Source organism: Lachancea lanzarotensis, scaffold LALA0S04 (genome assembly GCF_000938715.1).
Source record: "Lachancea lanzarotensis genome assembly LALA0, scaffold LALA0S04, whole genome shotgun sequence".
NCBI classification, from domain to species: Eukaryota; Fungi; Ascomycota; class Saccharomycetes; order Saccharomycetales; family Saccharomycetaceae; genus Lachancea; species Lachancea lanzarotensis.
The window spans coordinates 183,742-209,937 of NW_019212882.1; the positions used below are offsets into that span (position 1 = coordinate 183,742).

General features: G+C 44.5%; 13 protein-coding genes across 13 annotated transcripts; 9 read left to right on the plus strand and 4 right to left on the minus strand.

The window, feature by feature from the left end:
• Positions 1-1,836: 1,836 nt before the first annotated feature.
• Positions 1,837-4,404, plus strand: AZF1 (LALA0S04e02366g1_1; the record flags this gene model as incomplete). Its single annotated transcript, XM_022772649.1, has 1 exon — positions 1,837-4,404. The coding sequence occupies one exon, from the start codon at positions 1,837-1,839 to the stop codon at positions 4,402-4,404; it is 2,568 nt and encodes an 855-aa protein (XP_022628093.1).
• Positions 4,405-4,768: 364 nt separating this feature from the next.
• CIM1 (LALA0S04e02388g1_1) lies at positions 4,769-5,578 on the plus strand (the record flags this gene model as incomplete). Its single annotated transcript, XM_022772650.1, has 1 exon — positions 4,769-5,578. One exon carries the CDS (start codon positions 4,769-4,771, stop codon positions 5,576-5,578), a length of 810 nt encoding a protein of 269 aa, XP_022628094.1.
• Positions 5,579-5,658: 80 nt separating this feature from the next.
• TRS33 (LALA0S04e02410g1_1) lies at positions 5,659-6,414 on the minus strand (the record flags this gene model as incomplete). The annotated part of the gene is made up of 1 exon (XM_022772651.1): positions 5,659-6,414. The coding sequence occupies one exon, from the start codon at positions 6,412-6,414 to the stop codon at positions 5,659-5,661; it is 756 nt and encodes a 251-aa protein (XP_022628095.1).
• Positions 6,415-6,782: 368 nt separating this feature from the next.
• BZZ1 (LALA0S04e02432g1_1) lies at positions 6,783-8,651 on the plus strand (the record flags this gene model as incomplete). The annotated part of the gene is made up of 1 exon (XM_022772652.1): positions 6,783-8,651. The coding sequence occupies one exon, from the start codon at positions 6,783-6,785 to the stop codon at positions 8,649-8,651; it is 1,869 nt and encodes a 622-aa protein (XP_022628096.1).
• Positions 8,652-9,246: 595 nt separating this feature from the next.
• Positions 9,247-11,049, plus strand: LALA0_S04e02454g (LALA0S04e02454g1_1; the record flags this gene model as incomplete). Its single annotated transcript, XM_022772653.1, has 1 exon — positions 9,247-11,049. The coding sequence occupies one exon, from the start codon at positions 9,247-9,249 to the stop codon at positions 11,047-11,049; it is 1,803 nt and encodes a 600-aa protein (XP_022628097.1).
• A 170-nt stretch (positions 11,050-11,219) lies between these two features.
• LALA0_S04e02476g (LALA0S04e02476g1_1) lies at positions 11,220-12,728 on the minus strand (the record flags this gene model as incomplete). Its single annotated transcript, XM_022772655.1, has 1 exon — positions 11,220-12,728. The coding sequence occupies one exon, from the start codon at positions 12,726-12,728 to the stop codon at positions 11,220-11,222; it is 1,509 nt and encodes a 502-aa protein (XP_022628098.1).
• A 1,160-nt stretch (positions 12,729-13,888) lies between these two features.
• Positions 13,889-15,580, minus strand: MLS1 (LALA0S04e02498g1_1; the record flags this gene model as incomplete). Its single annotated transcript, XM_022772656.1, has 1 exon — positions 13,889-15,580. One exon carries the CDS (start codon positions 15,578-15,580, stop codon positions 13,889-13,891), a length of 1,692 nt encoding a protein of 563 aa, XP_022628099.1.
• Positions 15,581-17,257: 1,677 nt separating this feature from the next.
• LALA0_S04e02520g (LALA0S04e02520g1_1) lies at positions 17,258-18,571 on the plus strand (the record flags this gene model as incomplete). The annotated part of the gene is made up of 1 exon (XM_022772657.1): positions 17,258-18,571. One exon carries the CDS (start codon positions 17,258-17,260, stop codon positions 18,569-18,571), a length of 1,314 nt encoding a protein of 437 aa, XP_022628100.1.
• A 432-nt stretch (positions 18,572-19,003) lies between these two features.
• Positions 19,004-20,053, plus strand: LALA0_S04e02542g (LALA0S04e02542g1_1; the record flags this gene model as incomplete). The annotated part of the gene is made up of 1 exon (XM_022772658.1): positions 19,004-20,053. One exon carries the CDS (start codon positions 19,004-19,006, stop codon positions 20,051-20,053), a length of 1,050 nt encoding a protein of 349 aa, XP_022628101.1.
• Positions 20,054-20,616: 563 nt separating this feature from the next.
• On the plus strand, positions 20,617-21,585 carry ECM31 (LALA0S04e02564g1_1; the record flags this gene model as incomplete). Its single annotated transcript, XM_022772659.1, has 1 exon — positions 20,617-21,585. The coding sequence occupies one exon, from the start codon at positions 20,617-20,619 to the stop codon at positions 21,583-21,585; it is 969 nt and encodes a 322-aa protein (XP_022628102.1).
• A 23-nt stretch (positions 21,586-21,608) lies between these two features.
• Positions 21,609-23,033, minus strand: FMP30 (LALA0S04e02586g1_1; the record flags this gene model as incomplete). Its single annotated transcript, XM_022772660.1, has 1 exon — positions 21,609-23,033. The coding sequence occupies one exon, from the start codon at positions 23,031-23,033 to the stop codon at positions 21,609-21,611; it is 1,425 nt and encodes a 474-aa protein (XP_022628103.1).
• A 415-nt stretch (positions 23,034-23,448) lies between these two features.
• On the plus strand, positions 23,449-24,789 carry ELP4 (LALA0S04e02608g1_1; the record flags this gene model as incomplete). The annotated part of the gene is made up of 1 exon (XM_022772661.1): positions 23,449-24,789. The coding sequence occupies one exon, from the start codon at positions 23,449-23,451 to the stop codon at positions 24,787-24,789; it is 1,341 nt and encodes a 446-aa protein (XP_022628104.1).
• Positions 24,790-24,964: 175 nt separating this feature from the next.
• On the plus strand, positions 24,965-26,167 carry ATG21 (LALA0S04e02630g1_1; the record flags this gene model as incomplete). The annotated part of the gene is made up of 1 exon (XM_022772662.1): positions 24,965-26,167. One exon carries the CDS (start codon positions 24,965-24,967, stop codon positions 26,165-26,167), a length of 1,203 nt encoding a protein of 400 aa, XP_022628105.1.
• Between the last annotated feature and the right edge of the window lie 29 nt (positions 26,168-26,196).

The following is a 26,196-nucleotide window of genomic DNA, read 5'->3' on the forward strand; positions in this document are numbered from 1 at the left end:
ATTGAGCGTTGAAATTGACATCTGTCCCATGCGGAGAGTGCATACAGCGGTGCTCCCGGAAGAGAACTTTCTGTCAGATCTCTTATAATTTGATTGCAAGCGCTAAAAATCTTGTTGTTCGAGAGCAACGTCATTTGACCACAAAAGGCATTAGCAAGTGGGACATATCACGACCTTCGATATAAAAGCTGCACTCACCGTAACAGCATCACAATTGATGGACCCATGAAACTCAACGTTTGTTATTTTTCGGATCAGTCAGAAGCACTTTTTGGTTGGCATAACGAGACCAGCGTTTATCCGAAATACGAGGTAGTTCATGGATTGCGAGTAACAATTATTGGGATATTCCGCGTTTTTATGGTCCTGAATTTTCTTGCGTTTTTGACAATAAAAAGACCGCTAATTCGTCCAAAACACAATCGAAGATGAGCTATTCCCTAAGCTATGAAATAGCCTCTTATCTGTGTAGATGATGCATTCTAATTCGGAAGTCTACTAGTGTTTTTGGTGCTCCGAGGGAGCACCTCAACGCTTCCACAGTTTATCGCGAATTTCGAAATCTTGAGAAACAAATATACTGCATGTTTGGAAATAACTTTCTCAAGTAAGCCTGCTTTGAACTTCCTAAAGTGACTCACAACATTCATGCAAAACGTGTTTTCGAAACTGAAGTTCCAGGTGTCATGTTGGGATCTATGCAACGATCAAAAAAGAAAAATGCTTTTCGAAGTCCAGGCTTGGCAGAATGAAAGATGCTTCGAGCATCCAGCTGTTTGAGAACTTTTTCTGGGCTATCGCTGAAACTGAATCATTTTTGGATCTCTTAGAGGAGTCATTACCAATGACAACCATCTTTAATACCTTGATTCAGGGGTCTCCAGCTGTTAAATCATAAATCTCACAGGTACAAAAATAAAACCCACTGTACTGTGACTTTTGGCTTGAAAACTCTAGTTTTGAAGATGTTCCGTCCATAGCAGTTTAGATTCTCTCGAATGAACTTGAATTAGAAGGTATACAAAAGAACATTCTTTAAAATTTTCAGACACATAAGTAGCTCATTATCGCAGCGAGGTTTTCCGTTATTGTGCTTGTCAGTCATGCTCACAACTGCAAGTAACGACGAAGTAGTTACAGTGCCAACTCCTACAGTTATGACTATACAGAGCAAGAAACTACTCTGTATTGTCACGTAAAACTATCTACAAATACATAAGCCAGGAATAAAGGTGAGCAAAGCAAGATGAGCAGAGCATATATGTCTTCACACCCTATGGGATGGTTCAAATGGAGAGACGTTCAACTACATTGACGCCCGCGTCAATTTATTTACCTTTAAATTTTGAAATCAGACTCCATCACTATGTACGCACAAAGCTTACATCATCAATTTTAACATCACGTGATAACTGTAATTTAATTTTTGAAAAACTTATATGTTACGTAATCGTGATTTTTTAATTGTCTTAATTTATTATTATCGTCATCATCAACCTTTAACCATACTAGAAGAACAAATATCTAGAATCATCACATCTTCCAGTAGATCACATCTCAACGGTGTAACAGTACAAGGTTTCAATCACTAACGTGTAGCAACTAGTGTAGAGCCTTCGTTCATAGGAATTGGATTTTCGTTCGGAGAGACGGGTGGGCAAGGCCTGGTACTCACCATTCGATTGTTGAAAACTAGGGTTTTTGACGGCTTGAACTGACGAAGCTAGAGTAAAGCAATTTTGAATAGCAAGCAAGTGGAAAAGATAAGTAGTAGTGAGCAAGCTGAGGCCGAACTTCCCGAAATAGCAAAATTTTGGCATCTCATCCCCTCCCATAATGAACAAACACGATTCAGAAAGTGCTGGTCACAACCGTCCCGCCTCTGTGATGCCTCCACCACAGCCTTCTCTGGTTGCGGGAGGTGCAGGAACAGCAGCAGGTGGAGTAGGAGGATCAGGAACCGGACCAGGAGCAGGAAATACTGGACTTGGACCCAGGGCAGATTCCATCTCCATGTATACGAACTTCAATGCCCCACGTTTGTCAACAGACGCTTCTTTGTCGTCGTTTCTCAACATTGCAGAAGCCCAAGGTCTGGGATCTCAAACGGAACAACTTCAACAGTTGCAACAGCAGCAACAGCTCCAACAACTGCAACAGCTCCAACAACTACAGCAGCAGCAACAGCAGCAGCAGCAGCAGCAACATCAACAACCCACACAAGGCCCACAAGGCACGCAGATCTCGCAGCAATCGCATCAAGTTCCGTCACGGCCCGATTTCGGGCCATACAGTCGTGGCTACTCGATCATCAACAGTTTTTGGCCCGGAGCTTCAGGTAGCCAGAACCAAGTCCCAACAACCATGCCACCATCAGATGGTGGCGGTAGTCAGTTTACCACGATGCGACGTCAAAGTGAACAACTCGAACCATTCATGCCCCGGTTCAAAACACCAAGTTTTTCGTCGGGGGTCCCGGGATCGGGCCAGTACCAAACGCAACCGATCCCGCCGCATAGCAATGGGGCTAGGGGTTCCGATGTCCTGATGCCCGGCTCCAAACGCAACTCTATCTTTTTCAGCGGCACAGAAGCCCCAGATCTCGATTTTTTTTACCCCAACAAACACCGCGACTCTCAATTCGCCATGCGTCCTCCGCACATTCTGCCTCACCGTAACAGCTCTTCCAGTGGAATTCCTTTGCTTGGTCGTCCCAGCTTGACCGCTGGTTACTCTAATGCGAATGAAAACGGTACAACCAACACCAATAATAACAACTCTGAAAATAATGATAATGCCAATAATTCCAGGCCCATTGAGGCCAACAATCCTACAAACTCTGCTGGTGTTGCGAGCTCTTTGCCTCCACCAACAGCACAGGACTCTGACTTAGAGGCCATTTTTAATCAAGGTCTCTCGTCACGGAAAAACTCCATGAGGTTTTCTACCGACGATTTTGATTTTGATTTCAGAAGACGGGACTCGTCTTTGAGAAATGCACTGGAAAATCCTAGCTATGTGTCTGGTGCACCTTTAGGACCCATAGGGGCAAGTAAGTCGGACACAACCGGTGGACTCCCACCTAAGGCCAAATCTCATTCGGGATCGCCCATGATCATGAATACAGCTAACCAGGGCACCGTACCACAATCAATAACAGAAATTCAACCACTCAAACGGACGGAGAAGCCAGAAGAAGAGGTACAAGGAACAGCGCTTAAAAAAGTGCGTCGTAATGGCAACAACAAGAACAACAATATCATCAACTCACAGATTAAGACTGAAGATATGAGTAACATAATGAATTATCTGGAGCCAAAAGATCCGCTATCGGTTACTGAAGAGGCGCGTCCGCTGTTGGGTGCCACCAAGATCGACCAGCTAGTTCTCATGATTCAAGCTCGCAAAAAGGGCGTTACAGATCGCATACCTCGTGCACCAGATGGATCTGTGCTCATTGAGAACGCACCGGCTCTTATACCCCCTGCGAGTGAGTTGATGGGTGGAATAGAAAAGCCCAAAGTACACGCTACAAAGCAGCACGAGTGTCCCTACTGTCATAAATGCTTCACACAATCCACTCATCTAGAAGTTCATGTGCGTTCTCATGTAGGTCATAAACCTTTCCTCTGTGAATTTTGTGGTAAAAGGTTTACACAGGGCGGAAATTTAAGGACACATGTGCGGCTACACACTGGTGAAAAGCCATACGAGTGCGATCGGTGTGGACGTCGCTTCTCCAGGAAAGGGAACCTAGCGACGCATAGACTTACACACGACAACATGAGACCTTTCGTGTGCAAATTGGATGGATGTTCTCGAACTTTTGCACAATTGGGGAACATGAAAGCCCACCAAAACCGGTCTCATCAGGCCACGGTGAATGCCTTGACTCAAAGACTCGCTGAGATGGATTCCAAGGAGAAAATTGCACCGGAAGAAAGAGAAATGGTGGAGTATTTCGCAGATCTGTACAAAAATTCTAACAGAGGCATAAAAGGACGAGGCAAGGGCAACACGCGGGTGACGCGGACAACAAGTCCTACAGATGTGACATCTTCACGACGTGGAGGTCACGAAACGGCACTAGATATGAGTATGAAGCCCAGAAACGCGCCACAAAGCCAAACAAATACTTCTGAACCGCTCAATATTCCGCGCCCCGCGGATCTCACAGACCGGCCTGGTATACCCTATGGCTTAGAGCTGCCAGAGACTGGTGACGATGCCTCCGGTGAGAATCCTATTGATCCCGGCTCGATTCACGATGGACCCGTCCCGGATCCTCAGGATTTCGCATTTGGTCTAAATCAACACATCAAGACAGAAGCGAATGACCGATTCAGATTACCTACAAACGGAAACGCAAGTTTGACTTTTAAAGACGTTCCCTTCGACTCTTGAAGCTTTTTCCACATCTCACTTTTTTTTCGGAAAGGAACTTCATCGTCATCCACTGGCTTGAAACAAGCATTTTTCTAAATATAAGTTGTGAATGGACTACACGGACTATACAGGCATTATTCAACAATCCTGTTGTACTATATATACGTATTTACTGTCAACTGGAGACACTTTTATTTCACTCTCGGAAGATTCAGCTTGTACAAGTGAGACGCGTAAATTAAGGCTTAATTACAACGCGAAATTGCTAAAATAGTTGATCTTGAAAGAACACCGGCAAAGCTAGATTTTGAGGGTGTCGAGCGGTCTGAGTCACTCAAAACCAACCCATGTATCTGGTGCAGCAGAAAGCAGGACTTTAAACATGCGAATCAACTGTACCTTGCACGCAAACGTGTCCCGAACTGCGTTTGCAAATCGAAAATCATTTGAAAGACTGGATACAATGCCAACGACAGTATTTCAGTACTACTTCCAACTGCAAGTAAAAGACCTACATGTTTACTCTCGTGACGCTGATCTGATTCCCTGGATCAACAGAAACAGCTCTTTCAAGCGTTACAAACGCAAAGAATGGGACTCTTTGTCCATGTCGAAAAGACGAATATACAACGCATTATACTTCCGGTTTACAGGGCTAGACTATCGAACTTTGGGCCATGAAGAAGTGGCAAGAAGACTAGAGATACCAATTCCACCGATCAGTGATTATCTGCTTTTTAGAAACAGTTTTAAGTCTCAATTCGACCCTTTGTGGGACGAACAGCGCAAACGAGATTTACTAATACGCAGTCCTAAAATGATACTCCGATCCAGGTTTTCTGGGGTTGTAAAGAGTCCCCGTTTCTCGGCAACTTATTCTAGGGAAAGTGACTCAGATCTGACCAAGCGATTCCAGGATATGTGTCGTGAATGTCGAAGGACATGGCTAGAGAAGGTGGATAGTATGCAAAAAGCAGAGATCGGAGAAAAACTGCGAGAACAACGTGAAAGTTTTCGAGCGCTTATGGAAAAAGAGATCAAAGTTCTAGACGGTCTTCAAAGTGTTCTTGTCGATCGATTGAAAGGTGCGAATATGCTGACCTCTGGAAATTTGAATTTCAGGAAGGAAGGCGCTACGCAGCAAAACATGGACCGATTGGCATTTTTAGTTACACATAGCGACAAAGAGTAGTGAGCTTTTTTCATGCATCAATGAACACGTTCTTCTAGTGACGAGAAAATATCTAAAATTTGGTACTACTTGACGTCCCGCTAATTCTCAACGGCGACTTGAACATTGAATATGACTGCTCGCGAACTGATTGGAGATTTAGATTTCGAAGACTCGGCATTGTCAACCAGAGTAGCAGTGCAAATGACAGCCCCCTCTTCCTTAAACCCCAGCGAATCCAGCACCCCGCGGATGACGCCGCACGGAAATTGCAAATATGGGTCTATTAGTGCCTTTTCTTCCAGAGATTTGTCATCGTCAAGAGCCAGAGACTCAACTGGCTTGTAGTTGTTGTCCAGCAGATAGAAGGTGCCGCGGTGGTTCGTCTTAAGATTGTCGATCTGCTTACCGAAAACCTGTCTCCAAACGTCGCGACATACAAACTTCATCACTGCGAGCAGATCCATGTCTCTGAAGCTCAGACTGGGATTGTTACTGAAAATGAGCAGTTGTGACAGTTTTTGGCCCAGTGAAAAGCCAATTTGATTAAGCCTGTTGTCGATTTTTGCTTGCTGATCTGATTCAGATGCCAAGTACTGCTGCAAAAGTTTATGTGAGGGAACATGGCCTTTCAAAGGGTCCAAAACCAATTTCTCTTCTAGTTCCTGCCCGAGCGTTCCTTGGGTGTCAGAGTTGTCGCTGAGTCTGTTTTGCACGCTCACTGCCATTGGAATGGTCTCATTTAGTAGCATCCGATAGACGATTTCGTTCACTTTCGGTAGCGATTCCTGGAATAGCTGAAATTGTAGTTGTTGTTTTTGATGTTCTGTCATCTCGGGTTTCTGATTGGAATTCATCTTGGCCAAAAGTGTCGATCAAGAGTTTGAACACTTAGTCAACTTATCCAAGATCACGGCAGTTAAAGGTATTGATTGGTGTCCCGAAAGGGTGGTTAAAAACGATGATGAAAGGTTCTTATGGGAATTTGTACTTGGCAGTTCAGAAATGACCTCCTTTTATCATCAAAATGATGCGTTAATGATGCCTTCTGGTCTTTCTTTATTTTTGAATCTTTTAAAGCCTCTAATGAAGTACTTTAAAGTAATCCTCCTATATCTTCAAGAATTTATACGTTTGTCAACATTTGAAAACATCAACACCTTCAAGGTCTCTCGAAGGGTAAAAAAGGGGCCAATATACTTTAATTGAACCATTGGAAGACTCTATGTCGTCGGAGATATCGATAGGTGACGAGATCAAGGATGGTTTCAAGGAAACTTTCAAATGGGTTCAGAACAATCTCAAATGGCTCTCAGAGCTCGAAGCTTTCTACAGGGAGCGAGCTAAACTCGAAAAAGAATATAGCGGCAAACTTGCACATCTGACTAGTGAGTATTTCGGTAAAAAAAGTGCTTTCACAGTTATGTTGTCAGTGGGTGACACACCAACTACAACACCCGGGTCACTAGAAGCTGCGTCTTTGGTGGCCTGGAATGAAATTCTATCGCAGACGGAAAAAATGTCGCAAGATCACAACCAATTGGCACAGGAGTTTGAGTTTCAGGTGGGAGATCAGCTTGTGGCGCTAAGTCGAAAATGTGAGCTTCTAGCATCGACAATCAACGGTTCTAATAACGCTTTGGTTGAGAAACGCGATAAAGCGTATTCCGGACTAGAGAAGGCCAAAAAGCTGTACGACGAGAAGTGTACCCAGATGGAGAGTGCCAGGGCCAAACAGACCAAATCATCAAGCGACAGGACTCAGCGTAAGGCTGATGATAGGGAGCATGAGATGAATATAGCCAAAAATCAGTATTTGGTCAAAATCAATCAAGCAAACAGAATTAAGGACAAATACTATTTCCAAGATGTACCGGAAGTGCTAGACTTGCTGCAGGACTTGAACGAAAGTCGCACACGGTCGTTGAAAACCATTTGGGCGACAGCAAGCTCTGTGGAAAGAGAGATGTGCAAACGTATTGAAGCAAGGTTATCGACGGCAGATTCTGTGGTTGCACAGAACAAACCCTCATTGGACTCTACAATGTTTGTAAAGCACAATTTGAAAGACTGGAAAGAACCGGCAGACTTTCAGTACGTGCCCTCTTCTGTCTGGCACGACGATGAACAATTTTCAGTATCATCTGGTGCAGAATTGCAAGATTTAAGAGTAAGACTAGCAAAAGCCCAGCAAACTTATGATCAAATGCACGGTTTCGCGACCTCGGAACTTGAAGATCTGAGCTCGTTGAATAAACAGAGACAGGGAGTAAGGGCACAGGAAAATGCCAATGGAGAACAAGCATTGGCACTGCTTTCAAAATACGCGAGATCTTTGACGTCTTACACGTCTCATGAATCTTCAAAACTCGAGGCGTTGGTGGAAATCGAGAGCATTCAAAACAACGTACCCGAAGAGCACGACCTCAGTACAGATGGAATCGACCTCGACAAGCTAGGGAAAAAATCCGGCGTTTTTAACAGATTCAAGAAAAGCTTAACCATTTCATCAGATAAAAAGAGTGTTGCGGAAGACACTGGAGACATGTCATCGGCAATATCATCAGAATCAAAGGGAAGACAAAGTCACCACGGTTTGTCCTTTTTGCGCGGTAGAAGCCGAGCCAAAACTAACGATTCAAGCTTTTCTGCGAATACTGGAGGTGACGCGAACAACTCAGTGGAGCAGACAGATTCTACTAAAAATGCCGTCCTCTACGACTACCAAAAGCAAGATGATGATGAAGCAAGTGTTTCCGTTGGTGATGGTTTTTCAGTATTGACTTTAGATACAGGTAGTGGCTGGACAAAAATCAGGAATGAAAGTACGGGTGAAACGGGGCTTGTTCCAAGCACTTATATCGAAGTGCGTGAGAAGCCTCGCACAAATGCTCCGCGTGCTCCACCACCCCGAAAATCCGCCGCGAGTCGAACGGTACAGGCCATTTATGGTTATGAAGCTGAGGAAGAGGGTGAGCTGTCAATCCAGACGGGAGACAGCATTAACGTCCTACGAGATGACGATGGAAGTGGATGGACCTTCGGTGAGGTCCGCGGGGTAAAAGGCTTGTTTCCCACAAGCTACTGCAAGTGACGAAACAACGTATCGGCCGCACGATCTGAACTTTTTTCCCATTGCTGAAAACACAGCAAAACCTCTGAATTATGCTGCATCAGTTTCGAGAGTTAGCTACAAGCTCTCATGAATACAGTGACAGTCATCACGATTGTTCACGTCTGCGGCAGACAGACATCATATCACAGGATCATGGCAACAAATGATAGGTTTGAAGCCCATGGGACCTGATTCAGTTTAATGCAACGTAATGCAACAAGCTCAACGATATCAGCGATTCAAAAATCTCGCTAGCTGGTATGGTAAACTGGAGGAAACAGGTTAGACAACTGTCACGTGCTCTGTGATGATATTTCAAGTCATGTTCGACGAATGTTTTTCAAGTTTAGCAATGTTTAAGGGTTCAACCTTTCATGATCAACTTCGACACCATCAACAAACCAGAATATACCAATCCCTGGACCTGTTCATTGAGAATCCTATTTTTACGCTTAATAAATTCCTCTTGAGGACGTTTGGTCAAACTCTGAGAATAACAGGATCACTCGAAGGCTATAACAAGTTCGAAACGCAACGCAACTTTAACTTCGACAAGTGAAGTAGAAAACAACAAATGAGCGGGACTGAAACACCAACTGGGTTGAGTGACGCACCAGGTCCTAGGACGCTTGATAGCAGTAACGCTAGCCGCCCTGGTACTTATATGCAAAGTGATGGCTCTGAAAATGAGCCTTTGATCGACGGGGAACATACACGGGCATCTCATCGGTCGATAGGTCCGAACGCCGAAAATGAAGGCCTTCCACGTGAAACAGAAGCTATTCAAGGGAGATTGTACAAGACGCGGCAGAGCTATCGCTCATTTGTGAAGGACTCTAGAATTGCTTTGAACATTCTAATCGCCATCAATCTGGTTTGGCTAGTCATAACTTTCATCATGGATTTTTTTTTCAACATCGCAATCTTTCGTTTCAACAACAGGCTTGTTAGTTTCAATGACCTTTGTTTGATCACCGTCTCTATCATTGCCAACTCCTTGAATCTGTGGTCCAACAGGGTGGGACTATATTCGAGACTAGATCAGAGCCTGAACATAATTCTTTTCTCTATGACCTTATTCAACCTTTTCCTAAGACTGATAATTGGCTATACAAGGAAAAGAATAGGATTTATCGGCTTTTTCACGTACTTTTGGGCTGCTTTGACATTTTTCGCAGGTGCCGTTTTAGACTGGTATCTGTATCACTACTTCAAAGAGTTTCGTCAGTCCAATGGAGATTTCGATGACGATAATGGTGCTGAGGAAAATTCAAGGCATACAATTACGGAATGGGTATCAATTGGCGCCAGGAATGCTGCAAAATGTTTAATATTCGTGTTCTACATTTTCTTCACTCTAAACACTCTACTGTACACGATTGACGTGGGCCGTCTCACTCGTGACGTGAAAGATGTAAGCACCGATGCATCTGCTTCTTATGATGCGTTCCACTGGGTTGACAAGGCTCATACGTACCAACTGCACATTACATGTTACGGCGATCTTTCATCTAAAGAAGATGATCAGCAGCCCATAGTATTATTTGATCATGGAAGTCTAGAAACAGGTTTTTTGTCCGCTATCTGGATTCAAGAGCTCTACCATCTCAACAGGGTCGAGCGTTACTGTACTTATGACAGACCAGGTTACGGACTTTCCGACTCTGCTCCGGCTCCAATTTCAATCGCAATGGTGGCCGATGCACTGAGCTATGCACTCATTGAGGATGCTAAGATATCTGGCCCTTTCACTGTGGTTGGGTATGATATTGGAGGCTTATACTCCCAGGTGTTCGCAGCCAAAAATTTAGACAAAGTACAGTCTATGCTTCTTGTGGAGTCATGGCATGAGGACATTCTTTTGAAAAACTATCTTCAAAGACTTCTTCCTCCAGACGACGACAGTAGGGACCCAGATGATATCAGCAAATTACCTGCAGAGATTAGGAGGCATAATGGCTTCAAACTATGGTGGCAAGGTATATGGTCAACGCTGGGCATCAAGCTTCAAACTTCTTGGCTTCTGGCTCATCATGGCTCAAAAGAAAGGATTTATGGCCGTGACTTACAGTATCAGGGAAAGTTCATTAGATCAAAATTCTTAGAAAGTGTCACTAGCTCTTTGTTGAGCTACAAAGACGTTTTAAATGCGAAAGAGAAGTTACGCGACTTGAAGCTTAGCGTAGCAAGTTCAAATCAATTGATCAAAAAGTCTCCACAGTGGGGAAACTGGCAGCGGGATCTTACGAAAGTGTCAAAGAAGACACAAGAGTGGAAAATTTTGAATGGTGGCCACGAAGTTTACAAATACGGTGCAGCCACAAAAGAACTACAAGATGTTTTGTTACGCCTGTTAGGTGACAAGGACCGTTACTAAAAGTATTACAAAATGCTGTTGCCAAAAAATAAAAGCTTTGAAGATATCACTCGCTGAAGTTGACATGGTCCGACATGTTTATGTAAAAGTATGGTTGTAAAAATTCCTGCAAAGGTATGAAAATTTGAGAACTGAAGGGTAAACTCAATTTAAACTAAATATTCGAGAATCTAATCGCTGTCTTGCTGCATATCCATATCTTTGACATCGTTTGAGATAACATCAAAGTCATTCTCGTCACTGTCAAGATCGCTGTCCAAAGACGCTTCTAAATCGCAACTTGATCTACAATTTGGGCAAACAAATTGTGGGTATGTTGACACAACTAGCCGTCTCACGCACTGATAATGCCAGCTATGAGAACATGGTGATATGAAAACTGCTTGGCATGGTTTAATCTTGGATAGACAAATTGAGCAGTCTTCTTCCTCAAGGCCGGATGTCATTTTCTGCAAGTTTTTCAACCTCTGTAACGCCTCGCGGTTGAATCTCATGGCCCGCCGTTTCCATGATTTGTTTAACTCGATTCTCATTTTAACGCTCCGATATATCTCTTCTGTTCCTCCTCTAAAATCCAGTCCCAATTGCAAAAGGTCACCATCTTGCAGTAAAGTATCTTTAGACATTGTCGAAGCAGGCGCTAGCCTTTGGTGGTTCAAGAAGGTACCGGATGAAGACTTGACGTCTCGGATGTACCAATTTCCCTGTTGGTCTACTTTGAAACAGCCATGCGTCCTCGAGACGACTTTGCTTTTGAACACTACCGGATGAAAATGTTCGGGAATCCGCGTGATGGATTCCCTAACGCGTTCTGTATATCTTCCAATGACCAATTGCGAGCAAGGACCAGCCGTCCTCACAATTGGTTCAAAATATAGGCCGGGGTTACTGGTGGCAGATTGGTCTAAGAAGGGTGTGAGTCTGAGGCTGAATAATCCATTCTTATCCTTGCGTGATTGAATGACGTCTGGACTTGAAGGTTCAATTGGCGCTGCATTCCTAGGTCTATCTAAACCCAGCAGTTCCACTGCACTTTCAGGGGCACAACTTCCGTAAACAAAGTGACGCACAGCCTTGGGGACCAGTTGAGCTTCAACTGGTGTTAGGGTACTTGGTTGATGGCCTGGACCCGGCGGGATATCGTTTTGTCCCAATGTGAGGGTTATAGGAAGCTCCTGTCGTAGATCAGGAACCATGCTATTTTGGAGACCTTGGTCGAATGGAGTAGTTCCAAGCATATTTGCAGAGGCTGCTATGCCATTTTCGTTGTTGTCGTTGTTATTGATATTCATATTATTATCGTCATTATCCTCGTGCAATCCACCTACATCATCGAGATGTACATCTTCACCAACAACCCGATCGTCTTCATCTTCAGAACTAAAAACCTGCCCTGTGTTTGATTGTATGGCTTCCAAGCCATTATTAGTTATACCATTTCGACTGGTATTTAGTGGGGTTGAGTTACCGATTTGAAATTGCTCCCGAAAAGCTACCCCATTGGCCACTGGTCCCGATGGAGTCGTTCCAGCTGGAATGGGGTCTAAAGGCATGGACCCGCCATGCAAACCGGGGTTGGAACCCTGTCTAATCCCCATAGAGTTCAGTAAATTGTTGATAGTCGACCCGCGTCTACTTCTGGAGCTCATACTACTTCTTGGAGATACGTTTACCACCATTTCAATCTTCAGTCTTTGATTCTGTAGACAGGAGAAAACCTTACGAAAACGGAAGCCTGGTGGGGTTCAGAATGACACTATCTATCGCTTTATCCAATCCTAAAGGAAACACGTAACTTTAAGCGTTTGATTGAAGTAAAAAACAGTCAGAAACAGTCAAAATCAGTTAGAAACTATCAGTAACAGTCCAAACAAGGGTCAACTTGAAGTGCACGAAAAGTTACTCGAAAAGGGCTCAAAAAAGCTCAAAGAAATGCACGAAAAATGCCAAAATCAACTATAGTAGTAGTCTCGAGCTTTTGCAAGTGGAATATCGTCTAATTTGCAGGATCAGCAAGCCAAATATTGGTATTTCCCTCTTCAGTTTGATAAACCACGAGTGTGGTAGTCATCGGTGGTAAATTTTTAGATTAATAGATATCGAATTTTGTGGTGAATATGAGAAAACGGAGATGGCGACAAAAAGCATCTTGTACGACACGTGGGTTCTATTGATGATTAATTTATATTTTCGGACTTAGTCAAAAGAATGGGAAGTTTGGAAACTTTGAGGAACGCGATCATAGAAAATGTGGGAAATGTCAGCCATAAAGAGACCAGCCGAACAGCTTAAAAAGACATTTCAAAAGCAGAAAAGGAGATCTTTGAAATGGTATAGGTTTCGTAAGATTTGGAGAAAGTAGGATTTTTATATAGTACAAAGTGATAATATGCGTTTTGGAAGGCCTATGATGCCTTTTAGAGCCAATAGTGTATGCGAATGGGTATAGAAAGCTGTATACGTGAGGGTTGTATCGATTGGATTTGATTTGTTTTTGTTGAAAATAAGAAAAGCTTGGAAATACTTCGATTTATAAATACTATCTACGAAACCATAAAATATGGTAACCTGGGACACAGACTTGCGTTCTCATTGCAACATTCACATTAATGGACAGCTGCATTAACGTGCTCGAAGTAACGAATTTTGAGTATAGTTGTGGTCACACGACTAAGTGACAGATGTCAATTATTTGACATAATGACAGGAACCAGATAGTGTGTGCCGTAAGTTAGTCACAATGATAGAAATGCTTGAAAACTGTTAAACTATGCTATAACTCAATGTACATATACATATTAGTGACCTACAAGTGAAATAATTGGTGCAGTTCATCATCTTACAACCGTGATGTCTTTAACGTGAGGATTTCATCGTACAGGAGAGTAGTCAAAAACTCGCTGAATTTTTCTCCGCGGATCTCAGGTAAAAAATATTTGGCTGCAAGCTCGAACTTGTTGTCCTTGCCTAGAGGACTCTTGGCTGACAACTCCGAAACCTGTTCTTCCAAGATGCTTTGCGTCAAATCTGGAGTAACCACGTCACCGGTATCAGATAATTTCACGCGATGTGTGACCCATTGGTATAGCTGACACCTTGAAACCTCGGCGGTTGCAGCATCTTCCATTAAATTGTTGATTGGAACGCAGCCGGATCCACGCAGCCAAGCCTCCATGTACTGAAGACCAATTGACAAGTTTTGACGGATTCCCTCGACTGTGACGCCGCCTTGTGAGATGCGGGTGTTTAGCAAATCGACCGCTTGCACATTGCACTCGGGTCTGAAATGAATCTGGTTGGGGGTTCCCATGCTGTGGAAAACCTCGTTACAAATTGGAGCCAACGCTGGATGTGCTACCCACGAACCATCGTGGCCCTTGTTCAATTCGCGTTCTTTATCGGCGCGCACTTGTGCCAAAGCAGCAGAATTGGCACGCTCATCATTTTTGATAGGAATATAAGCGGCCATGCCTCCCATGGCATGTACGCCACGCCTATGACACACTTCGATAAGTCTTTGCACATAGGCATCCATGAATGGAGCCTTCATGGTAACATGTTGACGATCTGGTAGCACGTGACCGGGAACATTACGCAACCGTTTGATAGTGCTGAAAATGTAATCCCAACGACCACAGTTGAGACCAGCGGAATGGGCACGCAGCTCGAACAAGATTTCCTCCATTTGGAAAGCCGCAGGTAGCGTTTCGATCAAAACGGTGGCACGCACTGTGCCCCGTGCAATACCCAACACATCCTGTGCCACGTTGAACACGTCATTCCAGAGCCGTGCCTCGAGATAGTGCTCCATCTTGGGAAGATAGAAATATGGACCCTTGCCCAGTTCGACCAATTTGCGTGCATTATGGTAGAAAAACAATCCAAAATCAAATAGTGACGCTGACACTGGAATTCCATCCACGGTCACGTGCTTCTCGAGCATGTGCCATCCACGTGGACGAACGAGGATCGTGGGAAGTGATGCAAATGGTGCCCGCAGCTTATATTCCTTACGGGGAGTGCGGAAATCGATCTGGTCACGGATGGCGTCGAACAAGTTGACTTGGCCGTAAACGCAGTTGGCCCAGGTGGGTGCTGCCGAATCTTCGAAATCCACCATGTAGGTGGACACCGGAGCGTTCAATGCATTCACCAGCATATTACGCAGAGGTGGACCTGTGATCTCCGAATGCCGTTCTGCTAAACCTGGTGCAGGAACTGCACCTTGCCAGCTCACGTCATCGCGAACGCGCTGCGTTTCCGTTGGCAATTGAAACAACTTAACACCACTAGCGTCTCCGCCGTTCTGAGCGATCTGGGCCCCGCCGGCGTCTATGTCACGCTGCACGGCCTGGCGGTTCTCCAGGCACTTTTTACGGCGATCGTCGAAACTGCGATGTAGCAGTGCCACAAATTGTAGCGCATCGGGCGTTAAGATATCGCTAACGGTGGTCTTTGATGGAGCGAATTGAGGAGTGGAATCGATGTCTGCGAGTACCTGGACTCGAGGAGGGTTAGGAAATGTCGACATGGATCCTGAATCGAGGGTACGAATGTTATATGATCTGATATGATAGGCCCGCTATTGAGTCCAGTGATCAGGTAGTTGCGAGTGCTTGGAAGACGTTAGAAAGGCATGGGTAAAGGCATATATATATATACACATGTTATGAAAACTATTCTCAGGTTGGAGCGTGATGCTGGATAGTCGTATCAAAGGCCCGGACAGTGGAAATTTAAGGGCTAATCGCATTTGGCCGAGCAGGTATAAACTGTGGTGAAGCGCATTTGGCCGAACGGGGGAAAGGAGAAGGAATAGAGAAAGGAAAAAAAAAAAAATGGAGAAAGAGAAATTACGTAATGGCTTATGTAATCTAAAAGAACAAGAAGGATTGCGGATCACGTGAATAACAGCTGACCCCAAAATTGACATTTATATTATGATAGTTATAGAAGAAAGAGCACACACAACCTTACTACTACAAAGCGACGTACACGAAATTCTTAATCGATGCTGTCATGGGAACGTGTACTCTGGCCCTTGACTAGCATGGAGAGAAGAGTGATGGTGTGTACACAACAGGGACAAGAGCCATAGTGAATTGTCGTGCCTTGGGCAAGAACCATAGAGAATTGTCGTGCCTTGAGCGTATTTAAAGACCCTCTGTAATTCTATTCCCACAAGAAGGTTGCGGTTTCTTTCTTAGAGTGGAACACTAAAGCTTATACCGAGTTACCTCGATGCTCGCGCAGCGGCTTCGGATTGTTCGTCGATCACTTCAAACGAATCGCTATTCCTCAACATCCATCGTAGCAATGAGAATTCCCTCGAGCGATCCCACTCTATGCTTGTTTTTCTCTATTTAAATCCATGTCCCGTCGGCTCTTTTCACTCGTAGAGGTGATGCGGTCATATACCCTTGAACGAAAGGACTACTTCAACCTTGGAATACCTTATTATATTAGATTATTCGATGAGTCCGAGCGCCAACTGCATTCAGAGAGGACAGGCCAAACAGGCTTAAAGCGTTTCCGTAACTTCCCCCAATGGGTACTCTGCTTCGTGTGTTTGTGCGTAGATGGTACACTCCTTTTTTATTATGACGACACTCCTTTCGATTATGACCACTAACACTCCGAGAGGACCTTAACAAACCTACAATGTTTGCACGACACAAGCCTCCTACTTCATTTGGCGAATTTCACACAATAGCAAAGCCCACTTCTCGAACCTTCATAGAACCACGGTTTTCCTCAAGATCCGCTAGTCAGTTTTGTTGGGAAACTGGTCGCATGGTTCTCGCAACAGAAAACTTTTCGAGTCCGCAGCAGGCTGGTACGTCTCGAACACAGCATCACCACTATCAAATGTTCGCGTCAATCAACCGTTTAGAATACGTCCATGACCATAGACACATCTTTCCTAGGTAAGAAACAGTTTGCTGTCACGTGCCTACTCATGATAATACCAACGACACACACACTAGTCATCTAGAGATGACTTACATGACAAAAAACTGTAAAGGTACAAATCAACGCTGACTCGGGGTCTCGATCGTTTGGAAACTGACCACCTCACAGGAATTAATGTTCTGTTGGAGCTCCTCCCTAAAGTTCCATCGGTGCAAGAAAAAATATGTATTTAAAGGTCGTTGAACGGCTCGTTGGCAGAAAATTTGGGTGATTCTTAACAGTGAAGCAAACCAAAATGAGCATTGACATAACACCACAAGATTTAGACTTTGACCGGAATCATATCTGGCATCCTTACAGCTCACTTACCAACCCATTGAAGGTGTACCCAGTCACAAGCGCTGACGGCTCTTGCCTTAAGTTACAAGATGGCCGTAAAATAGTCGATGGCATGGCCAGCTGGTGGTGCGTGCAACATGGGTATAACAACCCGAGGCTCAACGGAGCCGTCACAAAGCAACTCGGATTGGTATCCCATGTCATGTTTGGCGGCATTGTTCACAAACCCGCCGTCGATCTGTGCAAATCCCTGGTGAACATGCTCCCTGATTCGCTGGAATGTGTTGTCTTGGCCGACTCCGGCTCCATTGCCATTGATGTCGGAATGAAAATGGCGCTTCAGTACTACAATGCTATGAAAAAACCCTCCAAAAATAAATTTCTGACGATTGAAAAGGGATTCCATGGTGACGCATTTGGTGCACTGTCTATTTGTGATCCTAACAACTCAATGCATGCCCTATATGGTGGATTTGTACCTCAGAACCTTTTCAGTAAAGCTCCGGAAGTTTACTTCCACAATCAGGACCCCAACGTCAAGAAACTTGTTGAAGAGCTTGACGTAGCCCCGTTTGCGAAGCTTATCCAAGAAAACCATGAGTCTTTAGCAGGAGTTGTGATGGAATCAATGGTCCAGGGTGCGGGCGGATTACGCATTTATCATCCACACTTTTTGAAGCGTGTCAGAGAACTGTGTGACGAGTACGACGTGCTACTTATATTAGACGAAATCGCTACTGGCTTGGGAAGAACAGGTAAACTGTTTGCTTTTGAACACGCAAAGATAGTGCCTGATATCATTTGTCTGGGCAAGGCCCTTACTGGCGGTTATATGACTCTTTCCGCGACAGTTAGCACCAGGGAAGTGAGCGAAGGAATATGTAAAGGTCCCGCTGGAAGACTTATGCATGGCCAAACATTCATGGGTAATCCACTAGCTTGTGCAGTGGCAAACGAAAATTTAGCTATTTTAGCAGAGGGAATGTGGAAAGAGCAAGTCAGCAGAATCGAAAAACAGCTATTTGAAGAGCTGGCTCCTCTTGCAGAGCATCGCAATGTTGCAGAGGTGAGAATCCTGGGTGCTATAGGAATTGTGGAAGTTAATAAGTACCCCGTCAGAGTCGAAGAGCTTCAAAAACGGTTCATTGAAGCGGGCGCTTGGATCAGGCCATTCAACAAGTGGATCTATATCTACCCCATTTTCACCACTTCCCCTGATGAAATAAGAGTGCTGATCAACGCGATCGCGTCAGTCTTGGACGATCTCTAGCGGAAAAGATTGTTTGTTCAGTTCAAATATACTAACCTAAGTAAAACCTTCAAATAGAAAATGCAAGAGAACAGTAACAGTTCAGTGTCGACAAGCTACATAAATCATATCAGTTACCTTACCATGACTGATTCAGACCTTCACGAACGTTTGATCGAGACGAAGACCTTGAATGACATGACTCAAACCGGTCATAACCGTTCCTGGTGGGACTTTCGATGCCGCACAACATACCTGATAAAATCCAACCAAACCTTGTTGCAATCGAATGCTTAAACGCCGAGATTAACCTAAACAACTTTTCCTCTAGAAGGATGACTACGAGTCATACTGGAGTATATCAGAATTTGACATATATAAGGTGATCGAAACGCGACTGATATAGTCCCTTCTTGCCCAGTCGAACACCAGTGGACAACCTAATCATCCAAAATGTGTAAATCTACTAAAAACCTTGACCAAGTATCTACATTTGAGAACGGCGGTAAATGTTATGCCAGAATTCCCAAAAAAGACATCAGATCCGAAGGACCCTTTGATTTGACAAAGTTGACAGCAACTGATCGATCCAATTTTCAAGACATTGTTACCAAGCTTGAAACTTATGGTATGTGCGTTGTTAAAGGCTATTATTCGGTCGAAGAGTGCGAGCAGATGAAGAAGGAACTGGAGCCACTATATTACCGCGATGAAGCTTGGAATGGCTCGCCATTTCCAAAACAGACAACAGTGGCACCTAGATTAGCTCTGAAATCTGCAACTTGTCGCGACAAAATCGTGTGTGACAACTTGTATTCGGACCTTTCCCACCATTTTATTAGTGAATCAAATCTATTTTGGATTGGTGAAGGTTTACGTCGCGGTCAGGCGGGTTTCCACTTGGCTTCTGGAATTGCTTACAGAGTGGGGCCAGGGGCATGTAACCAGATGTACCATCGCGAGGATATGGTTCATCACAATGTGCATCCAATAAGAGATGCGTATCATTACGGCGACGACTCACATATGGGCATGGCTGTTGCTTTGACTAAAATGAATAAAGCAAATGGAGCCACCAGGGCCATAGTCGGGTCGCACCTGTGGGGACCGCTTGACGGGCCTGGAGATTTTGACAAGAACATGGAGATTCATTTGGAAATGGATGAAGGTGATGTCATGTTCATGCTCGGTAGCGTGTACCACGCTGCAAGTGCCAACGACAGTGACAGCGAGCGCATTGCAGCGTTTTTCTTTATGATCAAAAGCTACCTAAGACAAGAGGAGAACTACCACATTGACCAAGACATGGCGAGTTTAAAAAATATGTCTTTAAAAGCTCTGACGCTGTTGGGATTGCACATTAGTGAGCCTTTCTGCGGACACATTGACTACAAGAGTCCGGCGCTCCTAATCAATCCCGCACTCGAGGATGTCGAGGGTAAGGGCAAAGCGAAATACTCACAGGTCTTATATCCAGTTTTTGAGGATTCAGAGAGAGCTTAAAGAACTTGGATAAGTCGTAACGACGGTATTTCTTTGCCCTGACGCCAGTACTCTCTTCACCTCTTAAAATCACTATCCTACGGCTCTGTCGCAACGACTATATGACAACTACCATAATTACACATCACTCTATACCAAACTGACATGTATCAAAAACACCAATCTCGGATACTCGAATCAACCGTGTAGGCATACAGAATTTGATGGATTTTGCAGTAATTTCACACCAATCAGATATCTAGCACGTAGAACCTACCATGCCGACAAAGCTCAATAGTTTGAATAAAATGATACTGAAAAAAAGTCTTGTCCCGGCAAAATGATCCCAAAAGAATTTGAACAGACAGTAAAACACTCGAACACTCTTACCGTATTGGCTCCAGTTTACATATGCCTCTTCGTTGACTTTGAAAGTCTTTTTTATACCTTGAGTTTCTCGAGAGTGTCAGTTATAGCAGAGGTCTATAATTATTACATGTATATTTCATTTCAGTAGGTGGAAAATATGACTTTTATAACATCGCTGCGAGCTCTCAAAGTCGTAGAACAACGAACCCAACGAAATGCTTCGACATTGGCCCAAAGTCTTAAATAGAAGATACTCCAGCCATCCGGCAAGTACCGGAATGATCCGATCTCTAACAATAGCAGATCTGTATGCCAAATATCATGCTAAAGAGCCTATAAGTATGGTCACTGCGTACGATTTCATCACTGCCAACTGGGCTCAAAGCGCTGGATGCGATGTAGTCCTGGTTGGAGATTCACTGGCTACGTGTGCCTTGGGATATGATTCTACGAATCAAATTGGGCTGGAGGAATTTCGGTACCACGTCCAAGCTGTTTGCAGAGCACCCGGGCCAGCGTTCGTGCTGGTGGACATGCCCTTTGGAAGCTTTGAATCCAGCATACAACAGGGCATTGAGACTGCAATTGCATTCATGAAAAGCTCAGCACGCGTGGGAGGAGTCAAAATCGAGGTTGGGAGTCCTGTGGGTCAAGGGGAATCTCAAAAACAGGACTATTCATTACAGCTAGCTGCAGAACTGTGTTCTCGAGGCATCCCAGTAATGGGCCATGTGGGACTAACACCACAGCGTGCCCATTTTTTGAGTGGCTTCAAAGTTCAAGGCAGTAAATCTGCCAAAGACGCTGCTGCTATTTATCACACAGCACAGCAATTGCAAGATATAGGCTGCTTTTCCGTTCTTTTGGAATGCGTCCCGCATAAGGTGTCATCGTATATTACCCAGAGACTGAGTGTGCCAACAATTGGAATTGGGGCCGGTCTTGGTGTGAACGGACAGGTTCTGGTGCAGTCCGATATATTGGGAATGACACCACACGCGGTGCCGAAACTAGCCCACAAATACGGAGATCTGAATTCTGAAAGTATTGGTCTAATTAAGCGCTACGCTAATGACGTTAGCGAGCAGAAGTTTCCTGACAACAACAAAAACGGCTTCAAGATTAAGGATGATATATGGGCAGAGTTTCTTGAGCACGTCAACGCGGGTCCGCGAAATGAATGAACGATCTGGAGTGTTTCGAGAGTTTATTCAAAAGTTAAGGTCCGGCCCAGCTCTGGACAATAGCATTTATCTTTCACGCCTTCCCACTCTGCTAACATTTCCAGCTTCTCTTTCGGCTCGCGAAAGTATTCTCCACTTAAGACGAAAGTACCCCAATGGACCCCAAGCACATTTTGAGCCTTAAGATCGTCTCTAATTTTCAAAACCTCTTCCGGATTGATATGTCGTGGTTTCTGGTGCCACGAAGGACAGTACTGACCGCATGGTAGAAGCGCTAGTTTTACACCTTTCCCATATCGGTTGCTGATTCTTTTGAACAGATCCCAGACGTACCCGGTATCGCCTGCATGAAACATTATTGGCTTATTCCGGTGCGAAAATAAGAACGAGCACCACAATGAGCGGTTGGTATCCACAAGAGATCTTCCAGACCAATGCATCGCTGGTGTGCAAGAGATCTGGTATGCCTCGTCTCCTTTGGTAATTTGAGCTGATTCCCACCACGAAAGCTCAACAACGTTAGTCACATCGTGGTCTTTCATAAACTGGGCCATTCCTTTGGGCACAATCCAGATCGGATGGTCTTTGCCATTGGATCCCCAGAATTGCATGCTTTTGAAATCCAGGTGATCGGGATGGTTGTGGGAAACCAATATCACGTCGGGAGTAGGTACTTGCTCTATCTGCGAAGGCATTTTGGTGATTCTCTTAGGCCCAAGTGTCTCATGAATCAGGTAGTCGGTAAATAACGGATCTGTCAATATCTTGAAGCCATTGTACATTACGAAGTTGCAAGATTGTCCCAACCAAGTTGTATGCACTGGGATGTTTTTTCCTTCATTGTCGAGGGACTTGCAAGCAATTGGGTCATCCGTTCCAGTGACTTTTATGCTAATAGGATAAGAAGTTTTCTGATCTAAGTCATTGCACGCCGTCCAAGTCGGCGTATGGATCGGCATCAGCTCGTCCATGGAATGCGGGCTAGTTGGAATACCGCCGCGATTTCGCTGAAAAAGCTCCAGCACTCGATTGATCGAAAATTCAAAAGCTGTAAGGACTCTATACTCCTTGAAAGGGTTCGCAAACCGACCCAGAACTTCCAATGGCGAATACTTAATGAGCGTGGCATCGAAATGCTTGTCATCATCATGTTTCTGAACCTCCTGCTCCCGTTTGGTGATTTCCGCATTTGCTTGCCCTACAACATACAAAGCATATCCAGTGTATGGAATCAGCACGGTAAGCAATGCCTTTCTAACATATCCGCCGCCGTTTTCTGATGAGCTGCTTCCATTCTTTTCCCCATTTTTCCTATTATTCCAATTGGTTGTCGCCTTACTTGTAAACCTTTTTTGCGTAAAGCTTCGAGATGTGAGCTTCCATTGTAAGCCAGATGTCGTCCCGTACCGGTAATGCGCTACTTGAAGCCCATACTTGACCCCTTTCATGATATTTTGCTGGCAATGTCTGGTTAAATCGCAGTTAGCTTCAGCTGCTCCGAAATAGTTCAAAAATCAAGCCGAAAATTCTACAGTATAGCTGGAGAGCTTGCAAACAACGATGAGCCCCTTTTAGAGCCTTTTAAGAGCTTATGGAAGACCTTTTAATGCTTTTGGTAGATAATTCGATGTAAGGTCAATATAGGTTGGAAAATCCATCATCATCATATCTCATCGCTAGATTTGTCCAACTAAAAAACAACTCCAAATAGTTACATAAAGACACTTTGAGCGGTATAGCAACTACTAAGGTTTCATTCAAGGTTGTTCGCATTAGGTATATCCATTTCCAAAGCCATTCAAGAGCTTTTTCCGCGCTTACTAGCCTTCTTGCAAGTGACCAACCTATTTGGAAGAACTAGACATGTCATTCAGAAAAAGAGGGGAGGTTTTGAGGACTCCTGATGCTAGAAGATTCCCAATTAACTCTACTGCTTCCCAGAGGCTCCCTGGGAATAGTAATGTTTCGCAATTGGCTGGCAGAATGGGTAATGTATCCATTCAAGATGTGTCAAATGTTAGGACTGCCACGGCTAATGCCAAAGCCTCTCAACTTGATGCCCGCCATCCAGGCGTTAGACCCTCTCCGGCAACCTCGCAGCCTTCAACTGCTACTGGGTGTCAAGATTTAGATAAAGTTTTGGGTCATATGGGATTGCCTCTGGGACAATCGCTTCTGGTGGAGGAACAAAGCGCTACGGATTTCTCGTCGGTGCTCGTGAAAACTTTTGCAGCTCAGGGCATCATTCACAACCGCACAGAAGGCTCCAATTCAGTGGGAAAAGGCAACACGCATCTGGTGGTGCTGACTATAAATCCATTCTTTGCCAAAGAATTACCTGGAGTATACCAGGGCTCGAAAAAGGACGTGAAGCGCTCCAAAGTTTCAAACGCCGAATCTGAGGTCACAGTGCAAAATATGCTTGGTTCAGGGACCACAGTGGGCAAGCCAATCCCAGCTCCTGCCAAAGACTTGAAAATCGCCTGGAGATACGGTTTGAATGACGGTGATCAAAACAAGACGCTTGCCAAAAGCTCTGATACAGACCTTGCGACATATCCCAACTATTCACACACGTTTGATATCACTTCGCGTCTTGTGCCGGCGCCCACATCTGCAGAACTAACTTTAATATCGCCCATACAGCCTCTTCCTGCTATCTTAGCGCAGCTCCAGGCTGTCTTCCGAAAGCACCAGAATAAGCTGGTACGGATTCTGCTGCCCAATCTCTTGCATCCGGTCGCTTATCCACCCAAATACTCAAAACTTTCGGAACTTGTACCTTTTTTGCACGGAATCAGATCTGTGGTCAAACAAAACGCTGATCGCGCTGTTCTACTAGCCTCCATTTCCTCTGATCTCCATTCTCACAGCGTACTTACCATGATTGAGTACCTTTTCGACTCAGCGATAAACCTTGAACCTTTCCCGCAAGAAATGGCCCAATATTTGGAGCGAGTCTACAAATCCCAACCTAACAAAATCCAACATGGGCTGCTACATGTACTTAAACTGCCTCTCTTGAGTGAAAGGGGGGAAATGCACGTCCAGAGGTCGGATTACGCTTTCAAGAATGGCAAGAAGAAGTTCGAGATCGAACCTTGGGGAATCCCAGTCGATGATTCGGAGGTACAGGACTCCAAAAACACTGCTGAAACGCCCGAAGTCCACAGCCACCAAACCAACGTGAATCTCGACTTTTGAACGCTATTCTTTGAGACGATGTTGGGGGAAATGTGTTGGCTACTCGTTGTTCGTTATATCGGACTTCATTAAGTGAGTTCATCTATGATTGAATATCCATCTTGATCAAGAAAACTGGAGCAAACATCAACTGATTGGGTTCCTTCAAGGCTGCCAATAAGCCTTAATCGTCTAAATGCGGGCACTGCGATTTAATCAAGATGCTACATGCTGCTCTGTGTCTATGGCACCGGGATCCCTATGCATTTACAATTGCGACCCTTTTGGTAAATGCTTTGAGCTCGAAAACGGCAGTAGAAGTAGCAGCAGAGACGAACTGACTAGCTTGCAAACTGGCAATGAATATCATTTCATTGTGGAGATGCTGTTTTCTACCAGCCTTATAGTGGTTGTGGACAAAAGTCAAGGCCGACAAAAGAGCCGTAAACTGAAGATTGTCAATACGAAGCGCAAATCAACGATATGCGAACTCACTTTCTCACACGAAATTGAAAACGTTGCGATGAATCGCAAACGTATGTGCGTGCTACTGGCAAGTGACCAAATTTTTATCTACGACATTTCATGCATGAAACTACTGCAAACTATCGATGTGCTTGCAAGCAAATTGGATCCGCGAAATTCAGCGGCCAGATCACCAGGCACAAATGGATCAGAGTCCAAATCAAACGTACGAATGGCCCTGAGTAGCGACAGCTCCAGCATTTTGTGCTATAGCACGATTTCACGGTCATCGAAAGATAGCGGCATTTTCAACGATATTGTGGTATTCGATGCTCTTAACATCACACCTATCAATTATCTGAATTCCGCACACAAGAGTAGTGTAAGCTGCATGGCAATTTCTCACAACGGTAAATTGGTAGCCTCGGCATCGGAGCGTGGAACCATTGTAAGGGTCTTTCAGACGGGTGCAGAGACTGAGTTTGACACCAAAGACCCACTTTTCCGTGAGTTTCGACGCGGTACACGACCCACTACTATTCATGAGATGAAGTTTAATCCAGCAGCTACTCTTTTGGGATGTGTAGGTGACACTGACACGGTACATGTTTTCAAGCTTTCAGCGGGCACAGAGCTTGAAAACTCGTCAGGCTATGAAAGTCGAGATCCATGGGTAGAGTCACGTTTAGCAAAAGACCATTCAAGACAGCTGGCGAGCTTTTTATCCAAGCAGGTCATCTCTCGAATCCCAAGCCAAACGGTGGCCCGAGATTTCGCATATATGAAAGTACCAGTTGATGTCGGGCATTGCATTGGTTTTCCAGAAGAATTTCCGAATCAGGTCTATCTGGCTGGGGACGACGGAGTTTTACAGATTTATGAACTGCCCACAAAGCACGGGGAATGCATACTGTTGAAGAACAGTAAATTTTAGAAATTTCTACCTCAAGTACGTATCTTCAT